This window comes from Trachymyrmex cornetzi, unplaced genomic scaffold (genome assembly GCF_001594075.2).
Source record: "Trachymyrmex cornetzi isolate Tcor2-1 unplaced genomic scaffold, Tcor1.1 scaffold138, whole genome shotgun sequence".
NCBI lineage: Eukaryota > Metazoa > Arthropoda > Insecta > Hymenoptera > Formicidae > Trachymyrmex > Trachymyrmex cornetzi.
Genome location: NW_017295960.1, coordinates 1,425,889 through 1,447,787, shown reverse-complemented (window position 1 = coordinate 1,447,787; position 21,899 = coordinate 1,425,889). Strand labels below are relative to the sequence as shown.

The window sequence follows — 21,899 nt, the reverse complement described above, 5'->3', positions numbered from 1 at the left end:
GGGGGGGGGGGGGTGAGAGTCGCTTCGTGTGGAAAGTCGAAATCCACGTGCAACAGTACAATTATGGAAGTCGTGCGCCCCTTAAGCAGGGAGGGAGGAGGGTGAGAGTCGCTTTGCATGGACAGTAAAATATATTTTAAAGCAGAAAATTTTTGTTCTATATAGTAAAAAGAAACATTATTTTTCAAACTTATCCTCTACACACACATATTATGGAACTTTAATTTAATATATCTTCTAAATCAATGCTAAACATATGTCAAGATCAAGAGCATCGGAGCTGCTTCCATTATTGTCGATATTTACCATAATAAGCACAAACTTCCATAAACATCTTCATTTAAACATTTTTGGCATTAAACTTTCTTGTCGGTGGAAATCCAATCAAGGGCATTCATTTGACGTCATTTAGAGTATTTCTACCAAAATTCATGATAATCGAGCGTTGGACGTTTCCAGAAGTTCACCCAATTTTTTAAATGACGTTTCAGGGTCTGTCACCCGTTGAACTCTATCGTACTGTCGAACGCGGACTAATATGCCACTTTAAAGGCGGCAATCTATGCGCGAATGTTTCCAGTCACGGATGGACTTTCCTATTCGCGTATGTTATCTTCGCGATCTCGAGTCTCAACTTCCTGTCGTTGTGCGAAAGCTCGGTGTTCAGCGTGGCCACCGCTACCATTTCGCTTCCGCTGTCTGGTATCTGGTGGAGTATTTACAGGATGGACGTCGGTTTACACGGGGGTAAATATCTAAATGCATGGTGCATGAAATGTTGTAGCTTTAGCTTGAATTTTGCAACGATTTGCCTCATGAAACGTTGCACAACATAAATATTAAAACGGATAACAGATATTAAAGCAATAGCTAGTCCCGTAGAGAGATACGTGAATCAAACATGGTTCGTAAAAATTTATTTTCCGGATTTACGAATATAATCTTCTAAAGCAGGATACTCTCTCTTAATTGAGTTGAGATAAATTTCTTTCAATTTATTTTAACTTATTTCTTTTTATAAAAATACAAACAATTACATATTATATATAGACTTTCTATTTATAGATTAGATATCCGGATTGCGAATTCTCAATTTCAATTAAGAATTAATTGTTCTCTCTTACAGTTACATCGTTATGAATTCATTTATGAATTTCTTATAATCACGTGTCATTTTCTCATACCTGCTTTCCGTAGATTGCTTAAGTAGAATATAGAAATAATGTATCATAATAATATCAAAAATTAAAAGTAAAGAGCGGCTAATGCATGAGAGTGGTAGAGTTCTCTCGCTAAGGATTCAACTCATTTCTTTTGTGTGATTATTGCTGAAGATGACTCGAATGTCAGTCGAAACGTCCAAATTAAATAAATTGAAGATTTACACATACAACACTTACAGCGCTTCACTCTTATTAACCCGCTCTTTACTTTTAATTTTTTAACATTTTTGAAAGTGCGTATAATTTTGAATTACTATTTAAAGTTGTCTTACTTTTTCATTATCATAATATCATAAGAACATCATCATAATTTATTTGTCACTTATAAGTTTATTTTTAAATATCAAATGGCGACGTCCTATGATATCATTAACTTAATTAGGACTCTGTGTTTTACCTAGGCATTCAATCACGTAATTGTAAAAACCAAAGTACTGAGGCTTTAAAAGATTTATCTTGAACAGGTTTCATCTCCTGGTCACCGGGAGTAACGGGCGAGCTGATCTGCGCCTTGCTCGGTCTTCCTGTTGTGCTGCTCGGTCTGGGCCTGCTGGTTAGATCGCACTTCAGAGATACGCAGCTTCCTTACCAAACTATTCAGCCGCCCGACATCCAGCCGCACGAGGCCTGTCACAGATGAATCTCTTTGTAGCACCTAGCCTGGCCTCGCGACGAGGTCGACACCACGTGCGGTGATCCACAAAAATAAATTCTGATCGATTCGACGGGTACGACGATAAACTGTCGCTCTCACGTCGAATTGATCGGAACAAACGATATTAACGAGACAAATTTCACCGAGCCGGGATAATGTTATTGTTGTACACTTGACAGATATATTTTGTCAATTGTTCCCAGATGCATTGATGCTCTCCCTTCGACCACGAGGTCATCAAGGTAAAATGAATCATAAAATGATCTTCGATTCGGTCGCATATGCACATTCTGTCGATTTACGTGCAAAAATATATCGACAGACGGCTGATTCGGCGTCAGTTAATTCTGGTTATAACGTTTTCTCTTTAGAAATAAAGGATTAGAAAAGAATATTAATTTAATCCTATTAAGAGAATAAGGTAACCGGGCTCTATAATACTCTATATGCTCCTACTAGGCTTTATAATTTTTTTAAATTTTTTGCTCACTCCAAAATTAAAAAATTGATGATCACATTTAAATTAAAAGAGGGAACATTTCTGAATGTTAATTAAAATTATGAGACATTTTGAAATATTTATGTACTTAGGTGCAGTAAAGATTTTAAGAAAGTATACTGAGTACACGTGACATCCAATATGACCTAAGTATGTTTCCCTCTTTTTCGTAAAAAAAATAAGAAAAATGAAAAATAAAGTGATTAATGTTTTTTAAAAGATTGTAAGTTATATATTATCGACATATTGACATGTTTATTAATATATAAGAATACACAAAAAACGTTTCCAAATTGGACTTGTCTACTTATCTACTTATTTTCACGATGTTTAATGGCTGAATTAGAATTCATGATTAATTCTGAAATAATAAAAATATAAAAAAAAGTTACACAATTGATATATGTACATTCAGTTACGTATAGGTTTGTCATATTAGTTCTACCTTACAAAGAGGTTTTTCTCTTCGATTATAACGAAAGCTTATGGCAAAAATATAAATTAAATATCTGGTGTTGTAAAGTATGAATACAGAGTTACAATAACATGATCTACTGAAATTAATAATTATTTTTTTGTAGTTGTAGGAAGCAATTACTTTCCTACGAAATATTACATCACGACTATGATATTCTGGATTTTCTTTACTAATAACTAAATGAACAAATTGAACAATAAACTGATGCAATCGAGTCAGATAGACAACCTGCACAAACTACTGCTATCTGTTAAATTAATTGTGTAATTACTCGTACTTTCAAACAGTGAAAAGGGCGTTTTGAATACACGTCCCATATTGGGTCCGGTTACCTTAATTTATTGTAAAACGGTCTATTTACCGTTTTTTTTATTTTATTAAATAATATTTATTGTAGATATAAATTTAATGTCAATATAATTTCGTTGAGACTAAAATTCTTATCGTGAAAATTAAACTAATGCCAGAATTAGTTGACATTGTTAACAAAAAGTCAGCCGAAGATTTTCTGGGCGGTGTTTAGTGTTTTAAATACGCACTTTACGTGCTCCCGCAAAATTTATTTCTCCGAACGTGGAGGAATAGTGCGCTCGCATTTGTGATAAGAAAATGCGCTAATTATATTGGTAATTATCCCTTATACGAAAAAAAGAAGGATATGGTAGTTGAAACGGAGAAGAAAGGAGAAAGAAAGTGATCGATGTTTCCTACATATTTGCCAAACGCGCTGTCACGCGAGCGCGACAACGTTATAGCCAATTTATATTTTATTTTGATAACGAGATGTTTTATATATTTTCGAAGAAGTTCAAATTACATGTTGAGAACTGGAGTAGTGAGTGGACGAGGCAAAGAGCTCAAAAAGAGTATGTTTCTAACTACAAACTTGCATGCACAAGAGTTAAGAGTCTTCCAATCTTACTTGACTTCCGAACTTCAATGTCGTCACTCTCGAACTCGAGTGTTTCTGAAATCAGAAAATGAAATATACAACGACCAATTTTGAGATCATATTGATTAATTTTAACCCTTGAACACCACACACTATTTTCGCCACACACCTGATTTCACCACACATGGGTTACGGTAACTCTGGAGTCTTCTTTTGCTTTTATCTCGGGATTTAATGCATCAATTTTAACTTCTTTTTTTTTAATCGATACAACAGACAGTAAAGAAAAAGAATATACAGATAAGAATATCATAAAACTTCCGAAAATCAAGATATTTTGAAAAAAGGAAGAAAGAAATTTCAAAATTAAAAAAAAATCGTTGTTTTTAAAATAAATTAGTTATTTTCCAAAAAAATGATACAAGGTTTTAATTTACAGAAATTGAAACATATTAAGTTGTATTTTAAGAAAAAAAGTACATTATTACGAATTATCCTAAAAGATATATTTATTCGACGAGGTTGAATTTGGGTGATTTTCAAGTAATACGATAAAATTAATGCAAAAGTCTTTATTATATGACATCTAAATATACAAATGAAAGTATTCATTGATTTGCGTGGAACAGGCGAAACAAATTTTTGCGACATGTTCCCTACACATTGGCTGTTAGCACTGCAAGCATATGTAATAAGTTTCCCAATCTAAAGCCCCTGGACAGAATGAACATCTTCTTTGTTTTTCTATTTTGTTTACAGCTAATATATCGCGCGGATCTTGATTTTCTGGAATGTCTGCGTGTTTCATGAATTCTTCGATTTGAATTCACATTTAAATTTGATCTTGTTCATATATTTACTTACAATTTGATTTCGAAATAAAAAACGTAATAACCACACAGGGTTAGCGTAACCCACACAGTAAGTTCATGGCGTTCTATCTTGACTGGTTCGTGCACGCTGAGATTGCCAGGCGGGGGATTTGTAGTAGGGATGCGAAAGTTTTTTCCTCCCCTTGTTCTCATTCCACACTTCTGATCGTTCATAAACGTCACGTGTTTTTTCAAACGGACTGGGTTACCGTAACCCACGGTGGTGTTCAAGGGTTAATAATCACTCAATTCTCAAAATATTTAGGAGCATTTTTTCTTAGATGCCAAAATATACGTATATGTTTCTCTGGAAATGGACCATTTTCAAATAACAATCATTTTCCAATGATCTCGTTATGACAATGAACCTATGCGAATCTACATACCGTAATTATTTGTCTAATGCTTGTTTCTATCATGTAGATTAACTTTAGTCTCGATTCAACTTATTCTTCATTTTCCTCTGATTCCTATAACTAAAAAAGATGAGTTAGTTAAATCGAGATCAAAATTAAACTGCATTGATAGAAACGGGTATAAATTAGAAACATTAATTTCATTTCATTTAATTAATGACATTTGCCTAAATCAGACGTTAATTTAATTTCACTTAATTAATGACATTACTGCAGTCCAATTAGTGCCAATCAAATAGTTAAACTCTGTTAAATATCCTACGGATATAGGCTAAATGATACTACGGAGATATCCAAGTAGGGAAATGGATACTGACACTCTCTTGACGAAACGTTGAATCTTGGGAAACCGAGTTATGTTGGAACCCATAGCGCAAATCTCCAAGAGACGTTCTAAAGACGTCCAGAAGATATCTTATAAGGACATCTCCTGGATATCTTTCGGATAAAGCGTGCCGTGCGAAAAACTTAGCTTCAATTCGCACATCAAGCAACATTTGCAACTCTGTGCACACGGATGTAGACAACACTGCATCTCGCCAAAAGTAGAAAAACGTGCGAAAGAAGGGTTCACTTACTTAGGGCTAAAGTCGCTGTTTTCAACTTTCACGTTGGGAATAAAATAATAAAGTAAATAAGCGAGAGCGACTGAAATACGCTCGCTTGCACGCGTGCGTGCGTGTGTATGGGTGTGTATTTTCTCTCTACTATGTTTCTGCTAACATTAGACAGTTACTGTGTCAATAACTTGAGCGCACAAACTGTTACGAACTAGTTGGATCCTGGCCGTGCACGTTTAACTTGCATTTTCCCTGCTGTCAACTTATAAAACTTGTCACGCATCCACGGAAGTTTCCAAATAACGTTAACTACCCGTTTATTCGCCGTTAGCAAAAATTCCTTCTCATTATCTTTCTCTTCACTGACCAGAGTGCCAATTACACATAATCATCTTCCTAATATTTATAAATTTGTTACGTTCTCTTTCAATATTTCAAGTTTTCTTTATGTATATTATCTTTTACAATATTGCTTTTACAGCAACAAATTGGTAACATATTTTATATAACATTTTTCTTGAAATACATTCTTGTGATGTAAATATAAACGTTTTATATTTATATCGTTTTGACTATCAGATAATTTCCACTTTATTAATTAGTGTTTCTTTTTATTACAAAATTATTCTAATAATTTTTAAAGTTTATAAAGAATTAAAATTAAATTAAAAATGGAAGTTACTAAATTTTATAAAAAATTATTTTTATAATTTTTTGTTTTCCTTTTTCTCTCTTTTATTTATTTTTATTCCTTATAACCACGAAACATCTGTCGGTCATCCCAAACTTTTATGAAAAGTTCTCTCTTCTCCCTGTGTTCGTAACTCCTCCTCCTCCTTGTGAAATTACTAAATAATCAAACTTCTCTGAAAGAACAAAAAGGAAAATCAAAAGTTCAAAAGCGGCTCAGAGCGATCTTACTGAATGGAAAAAAAAAAATTATTCGTGCCAAAAACTCATTCGAGTCTCGTGTGACTCGACTTAAGCTAATTGTAAGTATTACCGCGCGTTTACATAGTGGTTGCATTACTACAATATTATAATAATAACGATAATGAGATAATAACAATAGTAATAATAATTTGTAAGTGTCGTTATTTATGTCAGGTGTCGGATCGCGACACGCGACGTAGCTCGTTGACAGCGATTACTGAATTCAGGCTGTAAGTTAAATAGATAGTAAGTCAGAGGAAGATATTAACTTTGTTGGAAGTGTGTCGAAGTATCGTATTCTATGGAAATGAAAGCAGCTATACGTCCACATTTTTTACAGTAGCAGTAATGGTTTTAAGGGAAAGTAAACAACTAACAAACGTCGCTGACTGAGTGCAACGATAATAAAGTTAGTACGCCACTCTCCTTGTTGCAATCAGTAGCTTCGTCGATAAATCGACTACCGCTAAATGTCATAGTAGTAGCCTTCGTAATGAATATACTCTCTTGTGCTGTGTCTAACATAAATATAATTAATCAGAGGCTTTGGTGCAGGAAAAAAAAAGATCGGTTTATGAACTTTTTCTTTAACAGAAAAAAAAAACTGTAGCATCTCTTTTTATTGTATACCAAAGGCCTGCTAGTTACATCATTTAATTTCCAACAAAGTTTTTGCTTCATTCCTAACTAATTTTCTATTCTCTCCCAGATTCAGTTATTTTTCGCGAAATTTTAAACAATTCCTTACTGCGCCAAAGTCCTCAATTTTAAACATGTACAAGAACAATTTCTGTACTTTATACACACATATATATACACATATATTTGTTAATTCCTGAACGAATATGCGGCGTGTAGCATATAGAGATACAATTTATTTATAGATGCCAATATATATACGTCGCACAATTAATATACTCTGTATACATACAAGAGTTCAGATGAAGGAATTGAAGTGCAATTTAAAAAATTGCTAGACTCAACATTCCCCCCGTTCGTCCCTATTCGATTCCGGTAACGAGACTGATACGAAGGTGCAAAATTCGCGTTGCGCTATTTTAATTATATAATTAAACATAGAAATGCAATAATTAAGTCATATTAACTTCCTCTGTCAAGACTCCGCGCACTTAGTCGGTTTTGCGATAAATATTTATTACTTTCTATTTTGATGTATTCCATTGTGATGCAATATTTCGCGTCAGTTTCGCCTCCGTTTTTCGATGTACGTCGTATTAAGTAAAATCGCCTAGATGTAAACAATTTTAAACAATTGTAAATTATTTCGCAAATTGTTAATCTCTTTGATAACGCGTACTTGCGACTTGTACGTTAAATCGTAACACTTCTGATTAATATTTCTTGCGAATTTCTATGTGCTACATAAATTCTTGTGTCTTATCTTCAATATTTTCATTTTTTTTATACGAGATAAGAAAGCTCTTTATAAGAAAAAAAAACTCTTTTTTTTTCTTATAAAGGCAAAGAGTTTGAATATTTATTATATGAAACAACCTTTGATGAAACGTTTATTAATTTTTATAACAGTGATTATGTATTATTTTTATTATTATGGCATTTTATTAAATTATAATTATTAGCGGTACTTTTTATGACTTGTAGGTGACACAAGGATTTTTATGGTCAATAATATAAAATGTTACACAAAGCGTTACTAAATAAAAAGTAAGAAATGGAATAGCAAGTTTTCCGACGATGTCAGAATAGTAGATAATAGACAACTGTGTCTCGTACTGCATTCTCTTCAGATCTCAACGCTTTAATGCGATTTTATTGATAATCTTATACACACTGACGGTGTTTTCCCGATAAAACATCGCGTAAAGTTTTGATCATAAAGCCTTCAGGGAAAAGACATGTGTGTCAGTTTTAGAAAAGAAAATGTGGCCATTAATGTTAATTAAATTAATAGTTTCTTAAACACGGAGACGAATATTGTAAGGAATAGATAATCATTTCTACACAATGATTCCGTCGTTAGCTATTGTGAACACGTTAATATCCGCGGAAAACACGGAAAGCTAACATTGCATTATTCGTATATGACTGTTATCGTCTTCTATGGCTTTGTCGAAGACGTAATCGTAATCCCCCTAGACGTAATCATCGTAATTGCGATATCAATCGTGCCATTGTGAATTGTGGATAATATCCTAGTCGTCCGATATTTTGCTTGGGATTTATTAATGACGCATGAGGCGTCAAGTTGCATAATTTTGTGAAAGGTAATATATATAATATAAACGAGAAGCTTCGCTCAAAATTGTGATGCCGTCTCCGCGGTATCGCCATTGTAAGCATTTCCGGCCGTGGATATGACATATTAAATGTGTGCTAATATACATATATATACTTATATAAAAAGTCATCTTATATCTTTCTCCTACCCGAAAAATACATTAGTTACGATTAATTTTGTCAACGTCAGCTAACAATAAATTGATTAACTTTAAATCTTTTCCTGTCGGCCTTATAATTAGCGCACTGTAAAAAAGAGTGTAAAATTGTAAGTGTAAAAATTGTATAGTAATTTACAATGAAATGTAAATACAATAATTGTTTTTGCACATGCAATTTTACAAATTTTTTATCGTATAGATAAAATGAGCAAAGAGATGTTGTTCTTAAAAATACTGTTTGGAGCTAGTAAAGATAATTTTTAACAGCTTTTAACAATTTACGAAGATATCTTAGGATGCGTTCCACTTGTTCGCCATGCTCGGATGCATCATCCTTGTTTAACATTTAGTGACAACAAGGTTGGAAATGATACTCACAAGCATTGCGAACATTAAATGGAACACACCCTTCGTAGTGAACACGTAACCCCAACTAGTTTTATTTTCACCAATTTCTTTATGTATATAAATATTTTATAATTTATAATATTCATTTTCACCATTTTCTTTGTGTATATAAATATTTTATAATCTACAATATTAATTTATTAACTATATCTTTTTAACTACATTTTAATTTTCACGATAATAATTTGATTATCACATCTCATGTAACTTTACTGTTTATATTATTTTACATAACATTAATATATATTATATTAACGGTATTAGAACATGTGCTGCGAATTATTCTTCCGCAACATGTAATCTAATACTTAAAATACAATTTTCCTCACTCTTTTGAATAAATTTTAGATTACTAATGCTTTTAATTTGATATAAAAATAAATGACTTTTGCATAAAATTTTTATGCAAATATTCAGGATCAAAGCCGACGTCGTCAGATCTTGCGGGCGGTTAATCTGGCCGTTTTGTGCACGTTGCCTATCCTGTCGGACATCTTTTTGCCACCATGTACGTAATCTTCGTATCGTACCTCGGCAAGCGTCTCAAAGTTCAATTTCTCCATGATTCGTTGGCTGAACGTTGAGGCGGCGACGGCAAAAGCCACCTCCGGTCGTACGTGCTCGTTAACGATTTTGTCGGCTACGCAGATCTGCTTCAGCTTCCTGGTGCGCAAACCCCGCGCGACCTCGAGACTCTTCTCCGTGATCTGCCAGCCGATACCGCGCTCTTGACATTTTGAATCCGTGCCTATGTAGAAGATTTCCATGGCACCCCGTGCGTTGTACTTCTCGAAAACGTCTACTTGCGATTCTATCTGATAACGTAAATAACGTGATTCAGCATTCTTAGAGCGATAAGCTTAATGGAATCTGCATGCGTTTCTTAGATTAGGCGATTACATACAGAAAAAAAAAATATATATATACTGTGTTTAATTATTAATTACTTTTTGTTCCCAAGTATTTCAAAAGTTCATATATCCGTAAATCCAGGGAATGGAAGTAACTCGTTACTTGTAACTGTAAATTTGTTACAATTACAAGTTACTTTTTTTGGTAACTGTAACAGCAACGTAATTACATTTTTTTGGTAACAGTAACGAATTTTACAATTATTTTTATCGTTACTTTGCATACGATTGGACACAAACCACTCATAGCGTTTGAGACTGAAAAATCAGCCCCTATAGACACCCGTCCTGTGATTAATGTGTCGATTTAAAAAATATAACGGAAAAGTAATGAAAAGTAATGGTAACTGTAACGAGTTACTTTTAAAAATCGGTAATTAATAATGATAACTTGTTACTTTTTCTATACTTGGTTACGAGTAAATGTAACTTATTATTTTTGAAAAGTAACTTTCCATTTCCTGCGCAAATCTAAATTTATTACAAGCATCAAAAATTTATTTAAAATGTATTCTAAATCCTAATAAGTTCATTAATTCAAGATTATTAAATCAAGATTACTAAATTAAAACAAATTCAATTTGCTTATCATATTAAGTTGCTTTTTTGATAAAATTTTATAATATTCTCAAAAAAAAAAGAATTATTGTTTTAAGTACGTGATAATGAATTTTCTCTAAAATTTATAACAACTACATTTTAAACCTATATCAAGAAAATATCCTTTGTTAAAGATAACCGTTACGAGTTAACCATCACGTTTCTTAACAGTATAATAATGATATTTTTCTGTGTGGAAGTTATTATTTGAGTTTAAAAAAAGGTTAATTTATTCGTGAATTTAATCTCTTTCAACATGCTGTACCCATTTATATAATTATGTAATTTTTCTTGAAAAGAAGATGTTAAAAAGGGCAGATATTGTACAAAAAGGTGTAAGTAAAAGAAATAGGTTTTTTTTTACATTTTAATTTCCTGGATACGATAAAATTATTAAAAGGTTCGTAGCATTTGAAAAACACATCGAAATTGAGCACAAACATGATTATTTATCCAAATTTCAATATTCTTGTTTAATGTTCAAGGTGTTCCTCGAACACCACGCACTTTTTAATAACTTTATCGAATTCAGGAACTCAAAATCTACAAAAAAAAACTGTTTTTCTTGTTTCTCTGTTCTTTTTCTAAAAACTGTCCTTTTTTAAACAGAAATTGGCCCCTTTTTTCAATATCTTTTGAACGAAATCGTCTTCATTACTTTTTTTTATGATACAGAATTGTAAGGATATATTTTGATTAGAAAACATACGCGGAAATAAAACATTTTTTAAAGCTAGACGATATATATATAGTATATATATTGTAGGTATATATATAGATGGCCTTCTGAAGATTAATTAATAATACGCACAGATATGATCTACGAAGCTTATCATTATTTGTGAAAGAATTACAAGATCTCAAAAAAAAAATCAGGAACACTTGTATTGACATTGTTGATTGCGGCGTATATAAAATATGATATAAATCATGGACTTACGCCGTCGATGAACTCAATCAAATCCCGACACGAGCGATGCTTGATGTTATTTTCTACAAAAAATGCAAAAGGATCCTCTTCTTGCTGGGAAGACATCTGAAATTGTAAATAGATATTTCAAAGATTGGCGAAATAAAAACTAACATAAAAAATAACTATAAAAAATAACAAAATTAATTTTCCTTCACTTTGACAAATTATGTTTATTTCAATACGCGTCGTACACGAACATGATGGAACATGCAATATCTTCTTTATCTATAAATTATCTTTAAAACCACCTTTCCCTGCCGATATTGCGATCGTTTATGATAACTGAAAGAAGCGTCAATTTACTGTCAAATTAATCCAGGTGACTAAATCGCTAAAGTCATATACGAGTCGCGACGAATTAACTATTTATCAGACAACGGTCGACGATAAAATTTACGACGTGCCAGAAATAAAATCATATTTATCGAGTCGATTATGCCAATATTTAAGACCACGCTTTTTTATACTTGCATGTAACTTGTTGAACGCCACGGCGACAACGCTATCCGATTGATCGACAGCAATCACCGTGCATCCATCTTTAATGACCTCCCTGAAGACCAACTGCATCTCTTCGGCAGCTCCGGGATCCTCATACATACCCATGCCGATCGCGATGCACTCCTGCCGCATGGAATGCTGCTGTACGATCAGAGCATCCTCGATTCTGTCCTTACTGAGCATCCTGAATTCGATAGCGCCTGAGCGATCGGTGCCGAGGCAAACGGGCATGATGCGTCACACGTCGCAGAGATTCGTCTGGAAGAAACACTACGACATCACTATAACTAATCGATACACGCGCAAGTTTATCACGCTTGTCTTGCGCATCCGTCCTATTTTTTTTAATTAAGCGCCGTATAATTCAATAAGAAAGCAAGAGAGGGAGATCCTTATTGTTTCCTGATATTTCTTATCCTGATTCTGATTAAGTTGGAACGAAAGTTCGTAGTTCTATTTGTGTTTATTTGTGTCATATCTACATGTTTTTAAAAATATTGATAAATATATTATTTGATGGAGCAAAGTTTTAGCTTTAAGAATCTATTTTTTAAATTGCGATGCGATGATTTTTAGCGGAGTTATAAGCATTCAAAGTCAAAATGCTCCTTTTATTTAATCTGCGATAACATAGTAACAAAAAATCTTAAAAGGAACACATTTTTGACAAACGATTTTATAGGGTTCACGTTAAAAAATCGAAAATTTGTGCAAGTTTAAAAGTAAATATTTAAAAATATCAGGCAAGTGAGAGTAACTCCGTATTAATCTTTGCGTTATATTTTTTCAATATGTTCATGTATTTCTTGTAATGCTTACATTGAGTTTGAACGTTTTGGCTCACTTCGAGCGATGTACATACCAATTATTTAGATCAAGAACAACATTAGATTCCATTCAAGTATGCAATAAATGCACCCTTTTTTCAAGTTTAAGATTGTAACCGTCAGTTAGTTCAAATGCTAATTGATCCTAAGTGATAGAATATTACGGTAAGTAAAGATGAACAGATTACAATTGTACAGTTCGAATGACTCATCCGTTGCATACGAGAATGTGGTTAAAATGTGCATATCAAGTTTGTGGAATTATGTCATTTTTAAACGTCTTCTACCACGTCCAAGCAAATAATAAAGAACAAATTCAATTTATGGATCCATAAATAAGAACCAATCGCTCGGTGAATTGGCTGCATTCCGAAATCCATATAAAAAAAAGTGTTGTAATCTTTTAGGTCCTGATGGCATGTACATCACTGATGATGGCTTGAAGCGAGCCGAAACGTTTGAACTCAATGTAAACATTACAAGAAATGCATGAACATATTGAAATTGAAAAAAAATTACCCAAAGATTACTGCGGAGTTACTCTTACTTGCCCAATATTTTTAAACATTTACACATTTAAATCTTGAGAGTCTAAATACATTCTTCTTTTTTGTAAGTTTTTTTGGGCACGTGACAGGCCCATAAAGTGAGAACAAAATTTCCCGTTTTCCAGCTCGTTTTTTTCTTTGTGTAAAAATTATCAAATTCACAGAAACTCAAAAGGCGTAGTAACCTTTCGAAAGTAGAGATTTTAAGCTTTAAAACCGTTTTTTAAATTTAAATTTTGTTCAATTTTAATGAAGTTATCGCTGCTTAACTTTTGAAATTTGTAGCTACGAACTTTTGTTCTAATTCATACGTTAGTAATAAAGCGTAAATTTTAAAATTAATGCTTTATATTGGGGGCGTATGTTAAGTTAGCACCCCAATATTGAAATTCCATAGTTCTGATTAGAGTTCCCGTTTCCTTTTGTCCAGATGAAGAGTTCTCTATAATTTATAACATGAGTTCCGCTTAATAACTATTTTTAAATAATTTTTAAAAAATGGGGTGCTAACTTCTCAGCCAAATTCGAGATCGAATAGTTCTGAGCGGCTCAATAGCTTTGTTTAGTGAATACCTAGAGTTCCTGACACATAAAAAACAATTTTGACAAACAAGAAAATTATTAAAAAAACAATTTTTTATCACTTCTTTAATTTCGCGTATCTTGAATATCGTTGGTCCAATCGCCTTGTCACCTGATACTTTTCGATAGAACTCGTCGAGAACTGCCGAAAACGATAATCAGAACTACTGGAACTCTTAAAAAATTTTTTAGGTAGTCGAAAATTTTCTAAGTCCCACATGGAAAAATTGTTTGAGAGTTCCAGTAGTTCTGATTATCGTTTTGGACAGTTCTCGACGAGTTCTATCGAAAAGTATCAGGTGACAAAGCGATTGGACCAACAATATTCAAGATACGCGAAATTAAAGAAGTGATCAAAAATTGTTTTTTTTTTTTAATTTTCTTGTGTGTCAAAATTGTTTTTTATATGTCAGGAACTCTAGGTATTCACTAAACAAAGCTATTGAACCGCTCAGAACTATTCGATCTCGAATTTCGATAAGACGTTAGCACCCCATTTTTTAAAAATTATTATTAAATAATAAAAATAGTTATTAAGCGGGACTCTTGTATAAATCATAGAGCACTCTTCATCTGGACAAAAGGAAACGGGAACTCTAATCAGAACTATGGAATTTCAATATTGGGATGCTAACTTAACATACGCTTATATTGGTTGTCGCAATAAACTTGCGATCGACTTGTGACTACTGTAACTATGATTTTAAGAAAGAGGCGAATTCTTAAATCTTAAATATTTTATCAAGCGAGACTTGCAGTATAAATCATTGCACAAACTTGAATAGAACAAAGTCTCATATCCAAAATATTTTAAATGTTAATTGCAAGCAACCGAAGTTAGAAGTTACAAGAATAATATTCGAAAAAATAATTATAGAAAAATATCTACGAATTCAGTATTTCACTGTTCTATCCACATTTTTTATTTCAACTATTTCATGATAGGTGATTACAAACACTCGCGTTCTTTATATTTGATACAAATTTTTTAATTCTGGAGAAAAATGTCATCCAAGACTGAAACAGGAAGAAACGGCAGACAGGAAAAAACTTCACTTTGAAGCACAACGAAAGCGATCTTACCGGGTCGAGATTCACGAACGGTGTCTGCTGTTGACGGGACGCCGGGATATCGCCAGGAGATAAAAACTACGAATCGCTCCCCATTGTATACGTCCCGTTTGATTACAGACACTATCGTATCCACGCAACGATTAATAATCGACCATCTCACGTAAGCCGGACTATTTAAGCCGCTAGAAAGCGTCATGCTAACTTCTTCATTATCATTATCTTACTTAGTATCACTTTACTACAGTGGATGCATAGGAAAATTTCGTGTCTTATCGCCGAAAGGTCTCTTTCTGTGAAAATGACGGTGAGATACGAGGTTCTGATTATACGAGATTTAATTTATTAAACTTCTGTGAAATAGATTTGATTTTTAGTCTCTTAATAACTGCTTACAATATACTATCTGGACAAATGGCTGTGACAATCTTGCAGTATTTGCGCAATTTATTTTCACGGGTGCGTGAAGCTTGCTTTAGATCTCTAATATAGATATCAGGATAAAATTTTATCTGTAATTTTATCTTTAATTTTGTATGCTATGCATTTTTATCTACGTACGATATATTTAACAAAAAAGAAAGTATACTTAAAAAAAAGTATATATTTTAACAAAAAGAAAGTAGAAGTACCGAGCATTTATTATTAATTGTATCTATTTTTTAGATTAATATTACATATATTTTTTTTACATAAAGGATAAAAATCTGAAATTTGTTGACTTATTAATGATTATGTCATTTATACTGATAAAATATTTAGTTTTTTATCACTTTTATTTTTATAGTAATTTATTTGCATGATCCTTTTAGTAACAACGTTAATATTTTTAGTATTAATATGGTATACATCTTACACAGTTATATTCTGACTCTTTTAATTTTTTTCTATCACATAAAATAGGATACAGATTTCTGTCTTGAAGTGACGCAAATTATCTAAGTGGACTTTAAACGGAAGTTTCGATGATACACACAATTATATGATATAAATTATAAATATATCTTAACATTAATTTAATAAATACAATTAACTGGTTAATTTAATAAGTTTTCGTTTGTTTACGAAATAAATATAAAGAAATACGATAACAAACGTTTCGACACCGATCAGATGTTTCATTCTCAATGTTAAGATGCATTCAAAAAATTATAATATTACATAAGTTATCGGATTCTCAAATCAAAATTACAATATTACATAAGTTATTTAGTAAAATTAAAAATGTTGATACATATCGGATATGTATAATATTGGACATATCCGATATGTATCAACATTTTAAATTTTACTAAATAACTTATGTAATATTGTAATTTTTTAAATGCGTCTTAATATTGAGAATGACCTGATCGATGTCGAAACGTTTGTTATTGTATTTCTTTATATTTATTTCGGAATATTAAATGTTCTTAATTTATTTTTAACTGGCTCGTAGCCCTTCTATTTATTTATATTGATTTATTCTAAGTGAGCCATATTATTAATTTATATTTTAATTGTTTAATGTTTAATTGCTATTCGATTAGAGAAAGGAAAAAAACATAAGTACTACAGAATTATTGGGAAAATTATTCTAACAAATTGCATTTGCATTTATATACAAATTCAAAGTATTAATTTGTTTGTATTTATATTCAAATATTTGAGTCAGATCTCTGATTACATAAAAATGACGCTACATGACAGTACATGTAAATAAAAAGTTTTATATAATACGTTATATAATATAGGATACGATCAATTTTTCATCATTATTGTCGCACGCAAATGAAATCCACAAATCCAATATATTTTTCCTTGTATCTGATTACGTTCCTCTATGTCATAAAAGTTCCTCTGTATCGTAAGAATCTATCTCTCTCTCAAACATTATCCTAATTCTATTCATATTACTATTTTAAGGACACATCAATTTATTTTTCCGCTGTGATGTAATGTAACATTGATAAAAAGTGACATATTTCGATATATAACGAATAATATTAAATATATGAGCCGTTTATTTTGAAAGTGGCCTAAGTCCATTTTTCAATGTTTTGTTGTTGACCTTTGTAGTAGCGTGTACAACTTGAAGTTAGCTGTCATAAACAACATTTTTTTTTTAAATGGTCACTTTCAAAATAAACGGCTCATATATGTAAAATTTTATTTTTTGTAACTTCTCTTTTTAGAACATAATATAATATTAGCAAATCACACAATTATCAGATAAAATTACTTTTCTCTTGAAAACTTCCTATAAAAATACCTTTATATATATATATATATATATCTTAAAGTTTTTACTTCAAAAAAATATTATCGTGAAAATAAGAAAAAATTAAAAATACGTTCAGAAATAAAATACAGATCTTACAAACTTTGAATAATTTTGTCGTAATTATATTGAAAAATAAAGCGAAGCTCAAAACGGAATTTTTAAAGATTATTATACAAACCATCAAATAAATTAATCTCGCGAATCGATGAGTAATTTCGTACAGCTACGATTGATGTCTATAACCCGAACTATATATAAACGTCTATTTTTCTTCTTCAAGTTACCTGCAATTCATTTTAAAAGAAAAATACTTTTAGAAAACTTTTGTAATATATATTTTTCTATTAAAACTTGTCGATTTATTTCTTTAAAAATTGCGATTATTAATCACTTTTCTCGAAAAAATAAATTTCTTAGTTATATATAAAATGCCGTTCATTCGGTCAGCAGGCTGTTTCTCGCGCGTATAGTGATGCTAAGTAAGATTGAAGCTATTCATATAAATTTGTACCTATCACATTATAATATCTATTATTATTTCTAATTTATTTGATGAATCAATAAATAATCTTAATATATTATCTTGATTTTTGGGACAAAATTAAATTTACTTATTGATAGTTATTTATTGTACATTACTCCTAAATCTAATTAAACTTTGTAATGCGAGTGGATTTCCTAACCATAAACTACTGGCGCGATTATTGTCTACATCGAGGAGAGCCTCTTAGCTACCAAAACACACCGTCGGTGTTCCTGACTATTTATTCTTTCGCTATATTTCTTTCCGTTGTACTCGCACTCATCGTACGAAATTTCCAAAAGCTGGTTGAAGTACAATTTCATCGCAATTTGATAGGAATATTTGGACGTCATGATAGCGGAGGCCAAGGTCGGCACTGCGTCGGCGTTCGTCACTTTATTGCTGCCTTGTATCGTGATAGGTATCCTCACGTTTTTGTCACGTCTCAGCTCTTTACCGAGCTCCAACGAAGAAGCGACCAGCATTTCACCTATTTGTCGTTTCCCATAATTGGGCAGAGTCGCCAAAAACATGATCTCGAGAATACAATTAACGCGATAGTGCTTGAAGAGATTTGTTCGCGAATCCACGTCTATCATGAAGTCCACCAGAGCCTTTGATGATTTGTATCGGCAATTTTCACTGAAGCATTCGAAGAAGCTTTTCTCTGAACTATTGGAGGGCATCTGATAAATTGAAAGTAGCCATAAAAAAATTTAAGATTTCACAACTTATTAGAGAGATCGATACAAAATGTTGTATTGCACTGAAAGAAAAGATTGGCTGCTGCAGCAAATTAGATGGTAAAATATAACATAGCATTTTTAATTGGTTGCTGCAGCCAATTTTTGGATGCTGCAGCCAATTGGTTGTATTAGTCTATCCGCAATGTCAGTATAAGATTTCGATTGGTTAACGCAACCAAAAATTGATTGCTACAGCAAATTAAAAATGCTATGCCATGTTTAACCATCTAATTTGTTACAGCAACCAATCTTTTCTTTCAGTGTGGAAAATTGTTCACTCACTTGGATTTTATTGAACGCGACTCCAACGACTTCGTTAGTGGTGATGTCGATGGCCACTACACTCACGCCGTCCTTAGCCGCGTACAAACAGAGCTCCTCGAGTTCCTTGGATGCTCCCGGTTCGGAATTCAGTTCCACAGCTCTGCATACGTTCTCGTAGAGGAAGAAGCTCTTTCTTATCACATTGAGAGCACCCTCCAAAGTATCGTCCGACAAGGACTCGAATTCTATCCGACCGTTCTCCGTCGAGCCCCAAGGCCGATAGTAGGACATATTTTTGCGCGTGTTGCTGAAAAATAAACATGATTTTAAAATTTAACTAAAAAGAAGCATAAAACCACTGCACACATCAGGTTGTTTTTTATGATATTTAATATATTACAAAAGTTCTGATTTAACTTAGACGTTTCGGCCAATATCTGGCCATCTTCAGTAAATATACAAATAAAATCGCATTAGTAACATAAATTTAACAATAAAATTCGCTGTCATACATTTAGTTAAAAATCACGCTCTCTTTTATCTTGCTCGTAAGCATCTTAATACGTAGTCGATGAGACAATTGAAATGTTTCGAACTGAGTAGAATGAGAATTCCCAGATTCTATTTTTACAGCAATTCGGTGAATTTTGTGCGTCATCGTAGACAATGTCACAAGAACACAAGGTGGAATATCATTATGATGTAAATTTTGTTTGTCCACTCAGCGGACAAAGCGCAGTATAAAAACTGCGTATCAGGTTAAAGTTTTAATAAGTCACATTTACTCACAATCATCAAATCAATTATTTAAAATTTTACAACAGTCTCTCTTTGTTTTAATCTGTTCTAAATGAAATTTCAAAAATTATAAACTATCAGGTACATTTATGATCTCGCGAAGTGATGGGCATATAACCACGTTATCGTAACTTAACTTATACTTCGAATTAGACATTAAAAAGATAAAAGACATCTAAAAGATAAAAAAATGTCAAAAAAGGGTAAATAATAAATGTAATACAAATAATAAATGGTTCATATATTGTATAGTAAAAACATTTTCGACCTTTACTTGGTCTCTCTCTTTATCTCTTGGTTTCTCTCTCTTTTTTTTTTTTACTTATTACCGAGTAGAAAAAGTAACAAGTTACCGTTACTAGTTATCGATTTTTAAAAATAACTCATTACAGTTACTGTTACTTGAGAAAGTAACTTTTCGTTACTTTTCCATTGCTTTTTTAAAATCGACGACCATCAATCATAGCGGACGGGTGCCTAGGAATTTTCAAGTCTCTAGCTCTATAAGTAGCTAATGTCCAACAGAACCGTGCTCAATTGTGTGCAAAGTAACAACAAAAGTATCTGTAAAATTTATTACCGTTACAAAAAAAATGTAACTACGATACTGTTACAGTTACTAAAAAAAAAAGTACATAATTTAGGAGCCATGAATTTGTCCGTTAATTGGATTTATTTATACAACGAATTTACATCCGATCGATATATTTTGGTGGATAAGGAATGATATAATCACTCAGGACATCATACAGTGAATCACATGGAGGTCTAAATGTTTGTGAAGAACGACTTTAATATACTTTGAATAGGAGGATATTAGTTATCGTATTGTATGTAACTGTAATGTATTTAAATTATTTCACTAAGGAGGACCTCATTGAAGGTTGAAACGTGTGTAATTGTGAAGGAAATTTGTAATATATGAATTGGCGTAAGCGAACTAGCCAGGTTTGAATAGCTCTGAAATTTATATTCAAGTTTAATTTGTAAAAAAAAAGTAACGCAGTTACCAGTAAAATTACCAAAAAAGTAACTGTAACTTCGTTACAAGTAACTAGTTACTTCCATACTTTCATTCCTTGCTTATACTAGTCATTACATAAACACTTTCCTTCACAAAAATCGAAAAATTAAACTTTTAGAATTTTTATGTATTGTTGCAGAACCTATACATATAAAAAGTATTCAGAAAAGTAAACAGAATACCCACGGAAAAAAATGTTTGGTTGAATTAACTGGAATTCTGGTGGAAAATGAACGATCCAAAATTCTGGTTAAGTCTACTAGATTTCTGGTTAAATCTACTGAATTGGTTTTTTTTTTCAACTAAAATTTTAATAGATCTTGCCACAGATATCTTGTAGATTTAACTAGAATTCTGTGGATTATGTCCATTTTTCATTAGAATTCTAGTTAATTCAATCAAACATTTTTTTCTGTGCAGAAAAAATGTAGACACAATACTAAATAAACACCAACTGGCAATAACATAACCTCATTGTTATAATTTCACACAATATAAATATAACGTAATACGTATTGTACGTAACATTGTTTAAGGTGGTTGTAAGCAAAATGCAATATGTTAAGAACTACTGAAAAAATTACAGACTATTCTAAATTTCATTTAATAATAATACAAAAAAAAATAGAAACAATTGACCATCTGGATCAAAAGTTATTTAAATAAGTAGTAATATTTTTTTAATTTGTACTCTAATATATGAAAATGTATTATAAAATAATGATAAAAATCTCAATTTTTTTATATAAATACTCTAGGAATTCAACAATATTTTTGTAAAGTTATCTTGAGATGCAGACATTAATTGTTCAGTAAATAAATAAAATTTATTATTTGTTATAAACTAATGGTGAATCTCAATGAAACTTTGCATAAGTCATGTTTAGTACTTAATATATTTATATAAAAACA

At 31.9% G+C, this 21,899-nt stretch overlaps 3 protein-coding genes across 4 annotated transcripts in view; 1 reads left to right on the top strand and 2 right to left on the bottom strand.

The window, feature by feature from the left end:
- LOC108770924 (uncharacterized) overlaps positions 1 to 2,364 on the top strand; it is a 10,681-nt gene extending 8,317 nt beyond the window's left edge. Inside the window, exons 6-7 of the mRNA XM_018522688.1 lie at positions 492 to 747; positions 1,688 to 2,364. Coding sequence (XP_018378190.1) covers positions 492 to 747; positions 1,688 to 1,863 — 432 coding nt within the window. The 3' untranslated portion in view covers positions 1,864 to 2,364. The remainder of the gene's footprint in view (positions 1 to 491; positions 748 to 1,687) is intronic.
- Positions 2,365 to 9,724: 7,360 nt separating this feature from the next.
- LOC108770939 (uncharacterized) lies at positions 9,725 to 15,537 on the bottom strand. The gene is made up of 4 exons (XM_018522711.1): positions 15,382 to 15,537; positions 12,312 to 12,599; positions 11,808 to 11,903; positions 9,725 to 10,171 (listed from the first exon to the last, which is right to left on the bottom strand). Exons 2-4 carry the CDS (start codon positions 12,570 to 12,572, stop codon positions 9,791 to 9,793), a joined length of 738 nt encoding a protein of 245 aa, XP_018378213.1. The 5' UTR covers positions 12,573 to 12,599; positions 15,382 to 15,537; the 3' UTR covers positions 9,725 to 9,790.
- Positions 15,538 to 18,238: 2,701 nt separating this feature from the next.
- LOC108770935 (uncharacterized) overlaps positions 18,239 to 21,899 on the bottom strand; it is a 4,764-nt gene continuing 1,103 nt past the window's right edge. For both annotated transcript variants that reach the window (XM_018522704.1, XM_018522703.1), the window contains exons 2-3: positions 19,184 to 19,472; positions 18,239 to 18,841 (exon numbers count right to left, since the gene is read on the bottom strand). In XM_018522704.1, the coding sequence (XP_018378206.1) occupies positions 18,341 to 18,841; positions 19,184 to 19,456 (774 nt within the window). In that variant the 5' untranslated portion in view covers positions 19,457 to 19,472 and the 3' untranslated portion in view covers positions 18,239 to 18,340. The remainder of the gene's footprint in view (positions 18,842 to 19,183; positions 19,473 to 21,899) is intronic.